At 57.1% G+C, this 18098-nt stretch overlaps 2 protein-coding genes and 1 non-coding gene across 3 annotated transcripts; 2 read left to right on the top strand and 1 right to left on the bottom strand.

Annotated features, from left to right (window-relative positions):
• Positions 1–66: 66 nt before the first annotated feature.
• FKBP10 (FKBP prolyl isomerase 10) lies at positions 67–7604 on the bottom strand. The gene is made up of 10 exons (XM_029075319.1): positions 7324–7604; positions 5706–5851; positions 5237–5426; positions 4321–4466; positions 3909–4098; positions 3243–3388; positions 2392–2581; positions 1390–1532; positions 1048–1211; positions 67–927 (listed from the first exon to the last, which is right to left on the bottom strand). Exons 1-10 carry the CDS (start codon positions 7581–7583, stop codon positions 742–744), a joined length of 1761 nt encoding a protein of 586 aa, XP_028931152.1. The 5' UTR covers positions 7584–7604; the 3' UTR covers positions 67–741.
• A 1892-nt stretch (positions 7605–9496) lies between these two features.
• P3H4 (prolyl 3-hydroxylase family member 4 (inactive)) lies at positions 9497–16575 on the top strand. Its single transcript, XM_029074441.2, has 8 exons — positions 9497–10035; positions 10436–10585; positions 11420–11591; positions 13027–13155; positions 13378–13523; positions 14688–14774; positions 14901–15042; positions 16310–16575. Exons 1-8 carry the CDS (start codon positions 9535–9537, stop codon positions 16324–16326), a joined length of 1344 nt encoding a protein of 447 aa, XP_028930274.1. The 5' UTR covers positions 9497–9534; the 3' UTR covers positions 16327–16575.
• LOC114815393 lies at positions 14076–14214 on the top strand. Its single transcript, XR_003763156.1, has one exon. It is a non-coding gene; the product is annotated as a small nucleolar RNA SNORA7 (small nucleolar RNA).
• Positions 16576–18098: the final 1523 nt, after the last annotated feature.

Genomic DNA, 18098 nt, shown 5'->3' with positions numbered 1-18098 from the left:
CGTCCCCCCTGCATCCCCCCCCGTGATTTCATGCCCCCTCTTCCACAAAATCCACTGGTCCAGGCCTGAAGGTTCGCTTGTTTATTTGGGGTGAAGAGTGGCAGGCGCCTGCCGGGCTCTTCCCTCTGGAGCAGCATCTCCCTCCCTCCCCCTCAGGATCAACAAGACCGAGCCACCCACCCAAATTTGGGAGGGTCTCTGCCCTGGCCCCTGGGCCTGCTCAGCTGCCAGGCCCAGGGCGGGCAGACGGGGCTGCTGTTGCTGTTTAAATAATACCCTGCCGTCCCTGCACTATCCCCCCCAGCTCAGAGCATCCCTGGGCCCAAGCCCACCCAAGGGCCGGCCTGAACTGGGCCAGAGGCTGGACGGGGCAGTGCATGGCCCCAGGAGGTAGATGAGTGGCAACCGGGCTGGGAGGTGGGGGGATGCTGAGTGGGAGGCATTTGGTAAGGGGTCTCGGGTAGGGGAGCTGCCAGTCATTCTTCTCTTCCCCCAGAACACTTCCTGCTCCATCTCTCTCTTAAACCGCTTGAGAAAAGGAGATGGGGGTGGGCTCACTGGGTTCGGACCCTTGCTGGAATGAAAACTCTAATGGTCCATAAGACAGCCTTACAGATAAATACCAGCCCCCAGACTGGGGAAACGCAGCATTCTCTTGTGGCCCGGCTGGGACTGCCCTACCCCCGGGCCGGCAGCCAGCTGCACGGTCATTCCCCAGCCGCCGTTGCCCGCGCTCCCCTATCAGAGCTCCTCGTGGGTCCTCTCCTGGTCCTCATCCGATTTGAGCTTCAGCTCCGCGCTGGTGATCGTGCCGTCCTGGTTGCGGTCCTGGTTGCGGAACATGTCGCCGATGGTCTTGTCCGGGTCCTGCCCTGGTAGGAGGCGCCCCTTGCCCTCTGCCACCTGAGCCTTGATGAATGTGGAGAACTAGGGGGAGAGGTGGATGGAGAGCATTTATAATTCTGGGGGATCCCTCAGGATGCCCCAGCTGGAGTTGGGGGAGATGAGAGACACGAGGGCTGGCCTGTCTACACCCGGGTCACTCACCTCCTCCAGAGGGATCTGGCCATCCTGGTCTCGGTCCATGTCCTGGTAGAGGCTGCCGGGAGGGTCCCCGTGCCAGACAAACAGGTAGCCCTCTGGGAGCCCTTCCTCCAATGTCACCAATTCCACCTCGAACAGCAGCACGGCGCTACCGGGAACGCCCCGGGCTGGGATTGGGGAGAGGGTGGAGGTTGTGGTCACAGGCATTGAGAAGGGTTTCTGGGTTTGGGGTGTCACCTTCACCCCCATCCCCAACACCTCTTTCATGTCCCTGCCGGCCAGGCCTCGCATGACGGGGCGCTGGTGGGGGCCCCAGGGATGGAAGGGGGGAGGGTGAGTCCTCACCGCCGTGCTCGCCGTGGCCCAGGTGCGGGGGGATGACAAGGCGCCGCTGTTCCCCCACGCACATGCCCTGCAGCCCCGTGTTCAGCCCTTCGATCACCGTGTTGGCCCCCAGCGTCGCCTCCTGGGGCTGCCCGTAGTCATGTCTGAGGACAGAGAGCGAGTCTGCCAATTCTATAGTATTGTACTTTCCCAAGTGCTTAGTACAGTGCTCTGCACACAGTAAGCACTTAATACATACCATTGATTGATGGGGGCTGTTCTGGAAAGAGGGTCCCGCCCCACCCACCATTCAGAAAGCCCTCCAGGGTCCACAGGCTGGTCCACCCCTCTGGTTCACCTGAGCCTCATGTGCGTGATGGCTGCCTGTTTGACCACATAATAATAGTAATAATAATAATGGTATTTGTTGAGCACTTACTCTTCATTCATTCATTCAATCATATTTAGCGCTTACTGTGTGCAGAGCACTGTACTAAGTGCTTCGAATGTGCAATTTGGCAACAGATAGAGACAATCCCTACTATGTGCCACGAACTGTACTCAACACTGGGGTGGCTACAAGCAAATTGGGTTGGACACACTCCCTGTCCCAGGTGGGGCTCATAGTCTCAATCCCCATTTTCCAGATGAGGTAACTGAGGCACAGAGAAGTGAAGTGACTTGCCTAGGTCACACAGCAGACAAATGGCGGAGCTGGGATTAGAATCCATGACCTGACTTCCAGGCCTGTGCTCTATCCACTACACCCCTGCTGCTTCGCATGGGCAGAGCCTGCAGGTCTGCCCTAAGGCGGGGGTCAGGCCCGGCTCTCCCCGGGGGCCCCCGTCAGCTATGTAGGGGATGAGGTGGGCGCAGAACCCAGCAGTGTGTACGGTGGTCAGAGTTGCTGTTTAACAGACCGGCCCCCAACCTGGTGTCCCGTGGTTCCCCCTTGCAGCTGACCCACCCCAGTGCAAGTAGTGGAAGGCTGGCCCTCCCAGCCTGACCCTGGGGGGCACTCACGAAGAAAAGAGCCGGGTGCCATCCATCAGGGAGCAGTTATAGTGATAGCGTACATAATCCCTCAGCCTGGAGGTCTCATTGCAGCTCTCGGGCCGGACCAGGGTCTGCACCTCCACCGGGTCCGCGGGGTTGTGGAAGTCGATGACGTGGACGTCGAAGACGAGGACAGCTGAGCCCGGGATCTTGTCGCCTGAGGCCAGTGAACTTGTTGAGTTTGGGGACAGAGAGGATCCCAGCCTGTCCCCCCTCCCCATGACAGGTTGGAGCAGGGGGCCCAGGTGCCGCCTCCCTCTTCCTCCATCTCAGCTCTGCTGGAAATGCCCCTTGCGGTTAGCTCCCAGCCCTCAATCCCTGTCCTCTCTCCCTTTTTCAGGTTTCTTAAGAATCAAAAGACAAATGAGTGTTCTCCGCTACTGGCCTGAGCCAGCAACCGCTTGCAAAGCTGCTTTAAATGCTTCCTGCTCCCCACTTCTGAGGGAGGAAGCAGGGGGTTCCCACAGCTCCTATACCTTGTGGTCTGGAGATGCTAAGTGGTCCAAGGGAGCTCCAGGGTCCCCTTCCCTCCAGTCAAAGACATAGCAACTCCCACCTCTCCCCAACCTGGAGCCCGGGCCCCGGGATCAGGCCTGCTGAGGTCACGGAGCCTGGCGGTGTGTTCTATCCCATCCCAGGGGGAAGGCTGTGCCCCAAATGTCCTTAGTCTCTTTGGAAGTCATACTAGCCCAGACTTGGGTCCTCTTGGGGGTCAGCATCCTAGCAGGGGAGCTCCGAAAGGGGGACTTGGGGAGGACCCCGGGACCGATGCCCCAATTTGGGTGCTGCTGTCGGCCGCCTGGCTGGCCCAGCCCTACCTGCCCCGTTCTCTCCGTAGGCCAGGTGTGGGGGCACAGTGATTCGCCTCTTCTCCCCGATGCACACTCCCTGCAGGCCCTGGTCCATGCCCGGGATGATGTAGCCCTGCCCGATGTACGTGTTGTACGTGTGGTTGCGTGAGTAGCTGCGGAGGCATACGGAGGAGGATTGGGGCCAGGGTTGAGAGGAGGGGACGGGGGAGCCCTCCTGGCTACTTACCCGGTGGACCAGCCAGGACCCTGCCCTTCCCCACCCCAGAGTTCCAGCCCTTATTCATGATAATCACCATAGTATTTGTTACGAGCTCGCTATCTGCTAAGCGCTGGAGTAGATACAAGACAATCAGATCGGAAACAATCCCTGCCCCACATGGGGTTCACAGTCTCAAGGAGAGGGAGCACAGGCATTTCACCCCTACTTTGCAGATGAGGAAACTGAGGGACCAAGAAGTAAAGTGACTCTCCCAAGGTCACTCAACCAGCAGGCAAGGGGTGGAGCCAGGATTCGGTCCTGGGCTCTTTCCGCTAAGCCACGCTGTTTCTAAGCCAGAGCTGCTGATTCTGCCATCGTCAGGGAAGACAGGCTTGATTGGCATCCATCTCCAACCCCCAGCCCTCCTTTCCCTCTCGGCCCAGAACCCACCCACGCCCCGGTGGCCCGCAGACCTGGAGTCGAAGAGCGTGCCATCCAGGAGGGAGCCGTTGTAGTGGTAGCGGATGAAGTCGCCCGCTACAGCCGTGCGCCCACATTCAGGGGGCTGCACCAGCGTCTCCAGCTGCACCCCATCCTTGGGGTTGTGGAGGTCGACCAGCAGGACGTGGAATACGAGCGAGGCCTGTGGGGGGATCGCTGTCCCTGGGAGATGGGAAAGATGGGGGTGGCTAGTATGACTGGGCGGCGGGAGGGCAGGGGGAAGGACACCCAGGTGTGGAGGCCACCCCAACACCCCAGTGACTTTGGCTCTGCCCCCACAGGAGACTCTGGGCCCTTCTCCCCTGCCCCGGTAGACCCAGGCTCTGCTCCTTCCCCCCAGTGACCCCAACCATCCAGAGGACCCATCCTCAGCTGAGCCCTCACCATAGCCTTTCTCTCCATACGCCAGGAATGGGGGGATGATTATCTTCCGCCGTTCGCCCGCGCAGGTGCCCAACAGCCCCTGGTCCATGCCCTTGATGAGCCAGCCGGAGCCGATGTAGGTGTCATACGTGCTCCCCTTACTGTAGCTGCACAGACCCGAGACCCAAGATGAGGAGCTGGCCAGATGCCTGATTTCTCTCCTGGCCCTGCTAAGCAGGCGGTACCCTCCCTCCTTTCCCCAAGGGCTTCCAGGCCAGGCTCTAGGAAGGATGCCAAGTCTGACACTTTCGGAGAGCTCCGGTGCCATCGCTCTAGGAAGACTTTCTTACCACGCGGGCTCCGGATGCTGGCTGGGCTCTAAGGGGAGATGTCTCGGGGGCGGTGAGTGGGACCCCGCTGCTTTGTTAGGTTTAGTTGGCCAAAAATTCAGCCGCCTCTCAATGATCCTGAAGGTTGGTAGCCAGGCTTGTGGACAATCCAGGCCCTTGAGCTTTTCCGCTCTCCCGCTCGCCACCAGAGAGGGAGCAGGATTAGGACTCAGAACTGCCCTGGAGAAGCTACTTGAACCATCTGCCCGATATCTGTGGGTTTTGATGAACCAGGCCCTTCCCGAATGTGGATAATTGAGTTTCCTGGGTGGAATGTTGCATATCTGGATGAGGGTGATATTACTTGTGGGCTGGTAGCCTGGTTCGAATCTGCATGACTACTGTAAACCCAAGATGAGCAGTTCTGACCATCCTTAACAGGAGGCCCAGGAGGTGGGACCTCTGCCACTTTCCATTCATTCATTCAATAGTATTTATTGAGTGCTTACTATTTCCAGAGGCCCAGCCGTGCCCCCTGACCCTTCCAGGGACCCGGCTGCGCCCCCCTGCCCCCCAGAGCCTCGGAGATCCCGCCCCTCCTACCCGACCTGGAGTCGAAGTGGGTGCCATCCAGCAGTGTCCCGTTGTAGTGGTAGCGGACAAAGTCGGAGTCCTGGACGGTGCGGTTGCAGCTGGGCGGCCGGAACAGCGTGGTGACCTGGGGCTTGTCCTCCTTGTTCCAGATGTCCAGCAGGATCACGTCAAAGTACAGCGTTGCGTCCGGCGGGATCAGCCCAGCTGGGGTATGAGAGGGTCAGAGGCCCCAGCCATGCAGCCCCGGGTGGGAAGCAAGAGGCCCCAGCCATGCAACCCCAAGATGGGGGTCAAAGGGCCCAGCCACACAGCCTCAGGAGGGAGGTCCGAGGCTGCAGCCATGCGGTCCTGGGAGAGGCCAGAGGCCCCAGCCATGCAGCCGAGGGGTGGGGGTAAAGATCTCAGTCATGCAGCCGCAGGTTGAGGATCGGAGACCCTAGCTGTGTAGGCTTGGCCGCCCCCCGGCCACCGGGCCTCCCTTACCAACGCCGATGCTTCCGTAGCCGAGGTGCGGAGGCACGATCAGGTGGCGACGCTCGTTGACACACATGCCCTGCAGCCCCCGATCCATGCCGGTGATCAGCCGGCCCACGCCCACCACGCCAGCCACTGTGGCCCCGCGGTCATAGCTGTGGGAGTGGTGGACGGCAGTGACCTGCACAGCGGGTCACTCACACGCACGCGCGCTCATGGTGGCATGCACACACGAGTCTCGCCTTGCACAAATAGACACACCCATTCACACGCTCCACCTTCCACACATACATTCCCACCCAGACACTCGCAGGGACCCGAACCATAGACTGTCATGGCCCCTAGGGTGGAAAACACACATTCTCCCCCGAACACACATGTAATCTCCCCTGTGGACATGAGGAGCCGGCTCTCCCTCCCTACCTAAGGACACTGCAGCTCCCCCGACCAGACTAAGCCCCAATTTTCCTCAGCTCCCACTCCTTTCCACGTCACCCTGACTCGTTCCCCTTGTTCTTCCTTCCTCTCCCCGCCCCACAGTACTCATAGTAAGCACTTAACAAATATAATTATTATGTGTCTATGTATATATCTATAACTATATTTATTTAAATTGCCTATTTACTTGTACTGATGTCTGGTTCCCCCCTTCTAGACTATGAGCTCGTTGTGAGCAGGGATTGTCTCTATTGCTATATTGTACTTTCCAAGCGCTCAGTACAGTGCTCTCACACAGTAAGTGCTCAATAAATATGACTGAATGAATGAATGGTTGAATTTGGCTGCTTGCTCCAGAAATGGAAGTCAGGGAAATGGGAGCCAGGGAAAGGGCCCTCCCCCTTCCTCTTCTCCTACTCCCTTCTGCATGGCCCTGACTTGCTCCCTTTATTCATCCTCCCTCCGGGCCCCACGGCCCTTATGGACGTATCTGTAATTTAATTCTATTGATGTCTGTCTCCCCTCTAGACTGTAAGCTCGTTGTGGGCAGGTAATGTGTCTGTTTATTGTTATAATGTCCTCTCCCAAGGGTTTAGTACTGTGCACTGCATACAGAAAGTGCTCAATAAACAAATTTAATGAATCAATGAATGACAAGGGGCGCCCGGGGTCGTCTGGGGTGAGGTGATTTTGGCCTGGGGAGGGTTGATGAGGTCTCTGCTCCCCACCCAAGGCAGGCTGGGCTGGGGGCAGATCGGAGTGGGGGTCTGGGAGGTGGACACCAGCAAACTGACGGTGGTCCCCAGCCATTCCAGCCCTGGCTCCAGGCCTGTTTCTTCGGCTCCATGCAGGGCTGCCGCCTCCAGCTCGGGGAAGGGGGCACAGCCCCCAAACTACACGCGAATTCACGCCTCCAAGGTCGACCCCGAGGCCTGACCCCCAAAGTGCTAGGGCTGAGATTTACAGAATAATCTTTTTTCATTCTGTTTGCATCTCATTTGCAAAAGGACTCATTTTTTCTTTGGTGGGGTGGGGGCTTCCAGGACTTTTACCTGGAGAGAAACGGGTCGGGGCGGGGCCACGGGACAAAGGGGACAGACGGTTCCTACCCCAGACCCGCCCCCGGCATCGGGGAGTGGGAGGAGAGGGGGGAGGGAGGGGTGTCCCCGGCGAGGGACTTGGGGGGTACCTGGAGTCGAACTGGCGGCCGTCCTGGAAGGAGCCGTTGTAGTGATAGCGGATAAAGTCTCCGATCTGAACCTCGCGGGGGCAGAGCTTGGGCACGAAGTAGCGGTCGATGACCACGTCCTCCAGGGCCCCGGGGCTGGCCCGGCCCCCGGCCCCGGCCGGCCCCCGCAGGAGCAGGACGAGGGGCAACAACATCGGCGGGAGGAGAAGGTGGCGGCGGCTGGGCCCGGCCGGTCCTGGGCGCGGGACCGGGCGGGACATGGCGCCGGGAGGCCGAGGAGCGGAGAGTGCGAGCCCCGGGCCGACGCCCCCCGCCCCCCAGACCCCGCCCCCCTCAAGGCTGTCAACGTGGACGGGGTCGGGGGGCGGGTGCTGAGCTGGCGCTGGCCGGGGGGGGAGGAAGGGAGGGAGGGAGAGGGGGAGGGGCCCGGGGCTGGGGGCTTTAAGGTCGCCCCCAATTGAGGACCGACCCGGACTCCAACTCAGACTCGACTCCCAAATTAGAACTTTTGTTCCGCCGAGTCTGGACCCCCACCGGTCCTATCCCCGGCCTCTAGCATCATGTCCTTCCCCTGTCCCCGGCCCATTGTTCTTGTCTGTCCGTCTCCCCCGATTAGACTGTAAGCCCGTCAAACGGCAGGGACTGTCTCTATCTGTTGCCGACTTGTTCATCCCAAGCGCTTAGTACAGTGCTCTGCACATAGTAAGCGCTCAATAAATACTATTGAATGAATGAATGAGTCACCGGGCCCGGCCTGGGGTTACCATAGGGTCCTCTTTGCCCCCGTGGAAGTGGGCCCTCACCCCCTACCCCTCTCCTCAGGACCCCACGGATTAATTTAATTAATGACGGTATTTGTTAAGCGCTTACTATGGGCCAAGCGCCGTACTAAGCGCTGGGGCGGATAAAAGCAAACTAAGTTGGACACGGTCCCTGTCCCACGTGGGGCTCTCAGGCTCAATCCCCGTTTTGCAGATGAAGGAACTGAGGCCCAGAGAATAATAATAATAATGGTGTTTGTTAAGCTCTTACTATGTGCTAAGCACTGGTCTAAGCGCTCGGGTAGATGCAAGGTAATCAGGTTGTCCCATGTGGGGTTTACAGTTTTAATCCCCATTTTACAGAGGAGGGAACCAAGGCCTAGAGAATAATAATAATAATGATGATGGAATTTGTTACGCGCTTACTATGTGCCAAGCCCTGTTCTAAGCGCTCGGGTAGATGCAAGGTAATCAGGGTGTGTCAGATGGGGTTTACAATTTTAATCCCCATTTTACAGATGAGAGAACTGAGGCCCAGAGAGTAATAATGACATTTGTTAAGCGCTTACTATGTGCCATGTACTATGCTAAGCGCTGTACTAACTCTAGTATAGTGTACTCTCTCGAACGCTTAGTCCAGGGCTGGGTATGCAATAGGGGGTCGGAGTGGCTTAGTGGAAAGCACCCGGGCTTGGGGATAGGAGGGCATGGTTCTAATGCCGCCTCCTCCGCTTGTCTGCTGTGTGACCTTGGGTTAGTCACTTCATTTCTCTGGGCCTCAGTTCCCTCCTCTGTAAAATGGAGATTAAGACTGTGAGCCCCCCGTGGATCAGCCTGATTACCTCGTATCTACCCCAGCGCTTAAAACAGTGCTTGGCACATAGTAAGCGCTTAACAAATACCAACACTATTATTATTCTCTGGGGCTCATTTCCCTCCTCTGTAGAATGGGGATTTAGCTTGCGAGCCCCCCCGTGGGTCAGCCTGATTACCTCGTATTACCCTAGCACTTGGAAGAGTGCTTGGCACGTAGTAAACGCTTAACAAATACCATAATAATAGTGATAATGTTGGTATTTGCTAAGCGCTTACTATGTGCAGAGCACTGTTCTAAGCGCTGGGGTCGATAGAGGGCCATCAGGTCGTCCCACGTGAGGCTCCCAGTTAATCCCCATTTTCCAGATGAGGTAACCGAGGCCCAGTGAAGTGACTTGCCCACAGTCTCACAGCTAAGGGGCAGAGGCGGGATAATAACTCTCATTCTAAACACCACTAACCGATCAATTGATCGGGGGCGAGGAGGCCGCGGTTGGGAAGTCCTAGCGCCTGGGGGAGGGTCAGTCCCCACCCCCGAGGAGGAGCGTCCGACCCGCACTAAGACCCCGCCAAGCGACCCCGCCCCCCGGCCCTTCCCTCCCCGGGCCGTCCCGGTGCGGGCCGGCGGGGCAGGATGGAGATGCCGGGGCCGGGAGCTCCGCTGCTGCTGCCGTTATTCCTCCTGCTGCTGCGGGGGTGCGGGGTGCGGGGCCAGTACGAGGAGTACAGCTTCCGCGGCTTCCCGCAGGCCGAGCTCCGGCCCCTGCAGGCGGCCTACGCCGCGGCCCTGGAGCGCTACGAGGGCGAGAACTGGCGGGAGAGCGTGCGGGGCCTGGAGGGCGCCCTGCGCCTCCACCGCCTGCTGCGGGACAGCGAGGCCCACTGCCACGCACGCTGCAGCGACCCCCGGCCCGGAGGCCCGGCCTCCCCGCAGCCCCCGCCACCGCCCGGGGAGACCGGCGACCAGTGGGCCCGCGAGCTCGGCCTCTTCGCCCACGTCCTCCACCGCGCAGCCTGCCTGCGGGGCTGCAAGCGGGACCTGCCCGTCTTCCGCCTGCCCTACCCGCCCCGGCAGCTGCTGAGAGACTTCCAGAGCCGCCTGCCCTACCTCTATCTGCACTACGCCCTCTTCAAGGTGGGCCCCCTCCCTGGCCAGCCGGGGATGGACGGGAGACCCCCCCCCCCGTAGGGAAGCCCCCCACCCCGGCTGGAAAGGAGAACCCCTCAGAGCGGGGATCCGGACCTTCCACCCCCCTCGGCTGTGAACAGATGGGGAGAGGGGAACAGATGGGTGGGGGGCCAGGCGGGGCGGGATGTGGGGGTCCGGGGGTGCTGGGGAGGCAGGAGAAGTGGGCCGGCCCCCTCCTTGCACCTCAGATCCAGGAGACGGGCGCAGGAGGGAAGGGCTGGGGCAGGGGGCCGACCCCTGCCCCGTCCCGGGGCTGAGTGGCAGGGAGGGGGACGAGGCCCACCCCAGGCCCCTGGGTGGCTGTACCCCTCCGAAGCCAGTCAACCGTATCCCCCCCGTCCTCCAGACCAACCGGCCAGAGAAGGCCGTGGCTGCGGCCCACACGTTCCTGCAGCGGAATCCCAAGCACGACATGACCCTGAAGTATCTCAACTACTACCGGGGCCTGGTGGACGTGGACGAGTATCTCACGGATCTGGAGGCTCAGCCCTATGAGGTGCCGGAGTGGGGTGGGAAGGGGGCTGGTTGGGGGGTGGGCACCGACTCCAATTGGGTCCCCGACCGCCCACCCCCAGTAGGGCTCCAGCTGCGGTGACGTCAGTGCCAGCCCTCCCCCTGCCAAGCTGGCTCCCCAGCTCTCCCCACCTGGTCTCCCGCCGGATCCGAGAGCGAAGGGACGGGAAGACCCTGAACCCCACCTGCTCACCCTCTCGAAATAAACATAGTAATATAATAATGACCGATTAATAATAATAATAATAATAATAATAATGTTGGTATTTGTTAAGCGCTTACTATGTGCCGAGCACTGTTCTAAGCGCTGGGGTAGACATAGGGGAATCAGGTTGTCCCACGTGGGGCTCACAGTCTTAATCCCCATTTTACAGATGAGGGAACTGAGGCACAGAGAAGTTAAGTGACTTGCCCACAGTCACCCAGCCGACAAGTGGCAGAGCTGGGATTCGAACTCATGAGCCCTGACTCCAAAGCCCGTGCTCTTTCCACTGAGCCACGCTCCTTCTCCAAGACTGATTAGACTGTAAGCCCGTCAAATGGCAGGGACTGTCTCTATCTGTTGCCGACTTGTTCATTCCAAGCGCTTAGTACAGTGCTCTGCACATAGTAAGCGCTCAATAAATAAATACTATTGAATAATGATGGTGGCATTTGATAAGCGTTTGCTATGTGTCGAACACTGGGCTAAGCACTCTCAGCTTCACCCTAGGTCCTTCCAAGCTCCCTCCCCGGCACTCCTAGAGGTCAGGATGGAGAGCAGGAAAGATGGATGTACTAACCACCTCCCTTCCCCACTCCCCAATCCTTTCCCCAGGCGGTGTTCGTGCGAGCCGTTAAACTCTATAACGCAGGGGACTTCCGGCTCAGCGTGGCCGACATGGAGCGGGCCCTGGCGGATTACCTGGCCGGGTTCGGACGCTGCCTAGCCGGCTGCGAGGGAGCCCACGAGCTCAGCACCTTCCGGGATTTCTACCCTGCCATCGCAGGTTCGTACCCTGTCCCCTCCTACCGGTCAGTCGATCGATCAATCGATCAGTGGTATTTCTTGAACGCTTACTTTGTGCCGAGGATTGTATTAAGCACTTGGGAGATGATTAATACTATTGATAGACACGATCCCTGCCCTCGAGGAGCTTACGTTCGAACAGGTGGGACAGGCATTAAAATACAGGTAAAGGAAGCAAATTGACTATTAAGATGTGTAAACGAAATGCTGGGTGTGAGTTCCCCAAGTGCTCATGAGCTGGGACTAAATGCATGGGAGAGGCATTAGGGAGGAAAAATAAGATGCGGGGAATGAGAGGTTAGTCAGGGAAGGCTTGCTAGAAGAGATGTGATTCCAATAGTGTTGAAGATGGGGAGAACTCTGGTCTGTTGGATATAATAATTATGGTATTCTTTAAGTCCTTACTTTGTGCCAAGCACTGTTCTAAGCACTGGGGTAGATACGAGGTAATTGGGTTGTCCCATATGGGGCTCACAGTCTTAGTCTCCATTTTACAGATGAGGTCACTGAAGCTCAGAAAAGTTAAGCGGCTTGCCCAAGATCTCACAGCAGACAAGTGGCGGAGTCCTCTGACTCCCAAGCCCATGTTTTTTCCACTAAACCAGGCTGCGGAGGGAGTTCTAGGTAGAAGAGAGGGCGTGAGCGAGGGATTAACTGGCTGGTGACGTGAGAACACGTGTCAGTGAGTAGATTGCTATTACAGGAATGAAGTCTGTGGGCTGGATTGTGAGGAAAGAGTAGTTGATAAGTAGAGAAGATAAGTAGCAGAGAGAACTGATCTCCTGCCTCCAATCTGATGTTGAAGAGTTTCTGCTGATGCAGAGATGGATGTGTAACCACCAGAGGCACTTGAGGAATGGGGACATGTATGTGGAGTGATTTTACAGAAAAATGATCCAGGCAGCAGAGTGAAATATGGACTGGACAGAGGAGAGGCTGGAAGCAGGGAGGTCAGTGAGGAGGAGGATGCAGTTGTTGAGATGGGATTCGACAGGTGCTTGAAGCATTGTGGTAGCAGGTTGGATGTAGAGGAAGGAGTGAATTGTGGAGTTGTTGTGGAGGTACAATTGACAGTATTTAGTGACTGACCAGATATGTGGGTTGAAGGATAGAGATGGGTCAAGGACACTGCCAAGGAGACAGGGAGGATGGTGGTTTTCTCTACTGTGATGGGAGAGTTGTGAGGAGAGAGTTTGGGTGGAAAGATGAGTTGATTTTTGGACATCACCTATTTGTGCCCCCGCGGCTACTCTGGTCCCTATTCATTCCCCCCTTCCCACAGATCCTGGACCCTTGCCCCCCAATACGATGACCCCTACCCCCTCTGACTCCCTCAGCCGTTCCCTGGAGTCACCGGAGATCTGGGGAGCTGGTGAGGGGCAGAGGGACTGACTCTGCCCCTGCTCCGCCCCCAGACCGCTTGGCCGAAGCCCTGCAGTGCAAGGTGGACTGTGAGGCTGACCTGACCCCCAACGTGGGCGGCTACTTCGTGGACAAGTTCGTGGCCACCATGTATCACTACCTGCAGTTTGCCTACTACAAGCGTGAGCCCGATTTGGAGGGGACCAGGGAGGGGCAGACCAGGAGAGGAGACGGGGAGGCCCCAGGACACCCCCAAAAATCGAGGGGACACGGCGCATGGGGGAGGCGGCTTGGGCGAAGGGCCCTTGGGGCTGGGTCAAGTGCCCTCAGGGGGAGGGGCGGGACCAGATAGGTGGGTGGAAGACGGTCCCCTTGACCCACCCCTCCTTGACCCCGGCCTCCAGTGAACGATGTGAAGCAGGCGGCACGCAGCGTGGCCAGTTACATGCTGTTTGACCCCACGGACAACATCATGCAACAGAACCTGGTGTATTATCGCTTCCACCGTGAGCGCTGGGGCCTACAGGAAGAAGACTTCCAGCCCCGCCCGGTACCTGTCCCCAGCTGCCCCCAAGATACCACCCCTGGGATACCCCTCTTCCCCTCCTCCCATCCCTTCTCTCAGCCCAGGCCTAACATCTCCAGGTACCTGTCCCCTCCTCATTCAGTCATTCATCAATCAGTAATATTTTTTCGATGGACTTTGTTAAGCACTTACTGGGTGCCAGGCATTATACTATGCTAAATGCTGGGGTAGATAGAAGCTAATCAGGTTGGACATAGTCCATGTCTTACATGGGGCTCACAATCTTAATCCCCATTTTACAGATGAGGTAAATGAGGCACATAGAAGTTAAGTTCTTTCTGAAGGTCCCACAGCAGACAAGTGGCGGAGCCAGGATTAGAACCCAGGTCCTCTGGTTCCTGGGCCCATGCTCTTTCCCCTAGGCCAGGCTTCTTTTCCATTTATCGAGCACCTATTTGAGTGCAGAGCTCTGTTCTGGGTACCTCCGGTACCCAGAAATATTTATATATTAAATATATAAATTTAAATTAATATATAAATTTAAATTACATAAATATAGTAGAGTAAAAGCCCAGTCCCCTCTCAGGGTTGCACCTGGAGAGTTTCCAGTACTCTACCTGTCTCGGCTACGGGAGGGAGAGTCAAGCAGAGGCCTACCCATTCCATTCCTAGCTTGGGCAGTGGCTTAGCGAGTGGAAGACAATCTGCTACAAGTCAAAACTCACCCGTCCTGGACAGCAGCGGCATGGGAGAGAGTCGAGGGCAGAGACTCGAGTTTTTGTGCACGGAAGGAGGCGACGGTAAACCCCTTCCCTATTTTTACCAAGAAAACTCTATCTGTTGCCGAAATGTACGTTCCAAGCATATAGTCCAGTGCTCTGCACATAGTAAGCGCTCAATAAATACTACTGAATGAAGGAATGAATATGGATACACTACCAGAACAATCGCAGATGGAGAGCGGGGCGTTCTGGGAGAAATGTGTCCGTGATGTCGCTATGGGTCGGAAACGACTCGACGGCATAAGACAGGATGAAAGCCCAGTCCCTGCCCTCAAGAAAGCTTACAGTCCAATAGGGTGGCCCCTGCCCCTTCCCCTCCCACCCCCTCCATTCTCCAGGCCGGTCAGGGTTGAGCCGGCTTGGGATCCGGCCCCTGACCCTGCCCATCCGTCCAACCCTGTCCCAGGAGGCAGTGCAGTACCACAACCAGACGGCCGAGCTGCGGGAGCTGCTGGATTTCGCCCAGCTCTACCTGCAGATGGACGATGACGAGGTGAGTCCCGCTCCCGAGGGCACTCTCTGCACACCTGCCCCCACCCCAGAGGTGGCTGCAATCGTCCAGGGTGGCTCCGTGGAATTCTGGCACCGGGAAGCTCAGCTCTGCCCCTCCCTCACGTAGATGGAGCTAGAAGAGACCGTGAAGCCGGACAGGCCGGAGCTGCCCTCGGACAGCGAGTTTGAGGGGGACGGAGACTATGAGGAGGGCATCTATGCTGACTGGTGGCAGGAGCCGGATGCCAAGGGTGATGAAGCAGAGGCAGGTCTGTGCCAGGGAGGAGAAGGGCGGGTTCTGCAGCGGGAGGGATGGAGATTGGGTAGTGGGAGGGATGGAAGTCGGGGAGCGGGAGGGATGCAGGTCAGACAGTGGGAGGGATGGAGGTTGGGAGCAGGAGGAACTTCCCCTCGAGGATGGAGTGTCTTCCCCGGGGAGTCAGGGAACTGAGGAATCTGGGGAACATCAAGGGGCAGAAGGGGGACCAGGATCAACCAGTCATGCCATCAATCATCATCATCATCACGTATTGATTGAGCCCGTACTATGTGCATAGCATTCATTCATTCAATCATATTTATTGTGCACTTTCTGTGTGCAGAGCACTGTACTAAGCGCTTGGGAAGTACAATTCAGCAACAGAGACAATCCCCGCCCACAACGGGCTCACAGTCTAGAAGAGGGGAGACAGATATCAAAACAAGTAAACAGGCATCAGTAGCATCATTATAAATAAATAGAATTATAGATATATACACATCATTAATAAAAATAAATAGAATTATAATTATAAATATGTACCTATATACACAACTGCTGTGGTGCGGCGCGGGGGGTAAAGGGAGCGAGTTGGGGTAATGGGTGTGGGGGGATCTGAGGAAAAGGAGGGCTTAGTCTGAGCAGGCCTCCTAGAGGAGGTGAGCTTTCAGTACGGTTTTGAAGGGGGAATTGTGCTATTTTGGTGGATTTGAAGAGGAAGGACATTCCAGGCCAGAGGTAGGGTGTGGGCCGGGGGTCGAAGGTGGGACAGGTGACAGTGAGAAGGTTAGTACCGGAGGAATGGAGTGTGCGGGCTGGGATGTAGAAGGAGCGAAGGTAGGTGAGGTAAGAAGGGGCAAGGTGGAGGGCTTTGAAGCCAATAGTGAGTTTTACTAAGTGCTTGGGAGTTGGTTAGGTACAACCCCTGCCCTCAAGGAGTTTACAGTCTAGTGGGAGAGATAGACATTCAAGTAAATTACAGATAGACAACTGTGCGATTGGGGGTTTTTAAGGAGCCCCCGTCCCCTCCCTCATGACCCCTTGGTTTCCCTTCGGAGACAGTGAATGAAGCTGGGGATGGGAGACCTGGGCGGGACAGAGGGGAATGGGGAAACGGAGGGATGGGAAGCTGAGAGGGCCAAGAGGACGATTGGGAACGTGGACTGGGAGATGAGGGCCTGGAGGGGCACTTGGAAAGGACTGGAAACTTGTGGGGGTGGGGAATAGGGCATGAGGATCCGGACTCCCTAACCGACGGCCTCATCCTTCCCTTGCAGAGTCAGAGCAGCCATGAGTGGCCGTGACCCTCGCCCCCGACGGAGATCTCCGGGGGCCCCCCGACCTTTCCGCCTGCGCATCCAGGGGAGGGGTTCTTCGCCTTCCCTGCGGACTCCGGGCGGGCAGCAGATCTATTTATTAAGAACATTTTTCCGTGCAGCGAGGCGGCCTGCCGCCGGGCGGGGAAGGGGTGGGCGGGCCGTGCCCGTGGATGCCCGCTAGGGGGCAGGGCAGGAACAGGCTGCCTGACTGTCGGCGCATCCCAGTGTCTGCCTTTCTGTGACGGGATGTCCAACTCCGGCCGCCAGGGGGCGCGCGGGAGGCGGCGGCTGCTGGCTCTGGGGAGGAAAGCCTGGCCGGCTGCCCGGAGGCGGGGGCCTGGACGGGGGAAGGGAAGAATTAGGGAGGGACAGGGATGAGCCCAACCCGCTCTTCTCATGTCGTCAGCCTCGTCCCTTCCGCCCTGCGGCGCTCCCGATTCCTTCCTTCCTTTCCCCCACCCTCAGCCGCCTCGTTTCCCCAACTTCCTCCCGCTCCCAGGGGCCTAGGCAGCGGTAATAATAATGATGATGGCATTTGTTAAGCGCTTGCGATGTGCAAAGCACTGTTCTGAGCGCCCGGGAGGATACGAGGTCATCAGGTTGGCCCATGTGGGGCTCACAGTCTGAATCCCCATTTCACAGATGGGGTAACTCGGGCCCAGAGAAGTTAAGTGACTTGCCCCAAGTCACACAGCTGATAAGCGGCTGAGCTGGGATTTGAACCCACGGCCTCTGACTCCCAAGCCCGTGCCCTTTTCATGGAGCTGCGCGCCTTTCTCAGTATTCATTCCTTCGTATATTCAGTTGTATTTATTGAGTCCTTACTGTGTGCAGAGCACTGGACTACACGCTTGGACAGTACAGTAATAAAGAGAGACAGTCCCTGCCCACAACGGGTTTATTAATAATAATAATAATGTTTGTATTTGTTAAGCTCTTACTATGTACCGAGCACTGTTGTAAGCGCTGGGGTAGATACAGGGTCATCAGCTTGTCCTACGTGAGGCTCACAGTCTTTATCCCCATTTTCCAGATGGGGTCACTGAGGCCCAGAGAAGGGAAGTGACTTGCCCAAAGTTACACAGCAGACAAGTGGTGGAGGTGGGATTGGAACCCACGACCTCTGACTCCCAAGGCCATGCTCTTTCCAGTAAGCCATGCTGCTTCTTACAGTCTGGGGGGAGGGGGAGACAGACATCAAAACAAGGAAACAGGCATCAATATAAATAAATATAATTATAGATATAAAAATAAGTGCTGTAGGGCCGGGGAGAGCAGAGGGAACGAGTCGAGGTGATGCGGAAAGGAGATGGAGGTGAGCAAGAGGTAGCTCAGTCTGGGAAGGCCTCTTGGAGGAGGTGTGCCTTCATTAGGGCTTTGACGAGGGGTAGAGTGATCCGGGGAGTATTGGGAAGTGGGACAATAATTGTGATATTCGTTAAGCGCTTACTATGTGCCAAGCACTGTACTAAACGCTGGGGTGGATACAAGCAAATGAGGTTGGACACAGTCCTTGTTCCTTGGAGGGCTCACAGTGTCAATCCCCATTTTGCAGATGAGGGAACTGAGGCCCAGAGAATAATAATGATGATGATGGTATTTAAGTGCTTACTATGTGCCGAGCACTGTTCTAAGCACCAGGGTAGATACAGCGTAATCAGGTTGTCCCTCGTGAGGCTCACAGTCTTAATCCCCATTTCACAGATGAGATAACTGAGGCACAGAGAAGGGAAGTAGTAATAATAAT

The sequence above is a fragment of the Ornithorhynchus anatinus genome, chromosome 11, assembly GCF_004115215.2.
Source record: "Ornithorhynchus anatinus isolate Pmale09 chromosome 11, mOrnAna1.pri.v4, whole genome shotgun sequence".
Taxonomy (NCBI): Eukaryota; Metazoa; Chordata; class Mammalia; order Monotremata; family Ornithorhynchidae; genus Ornithorhynchus; species Ornithorhynchus anatinus.
This window is presented reverse-complemented; position numbering and strand designations above follow the sequence as displayed.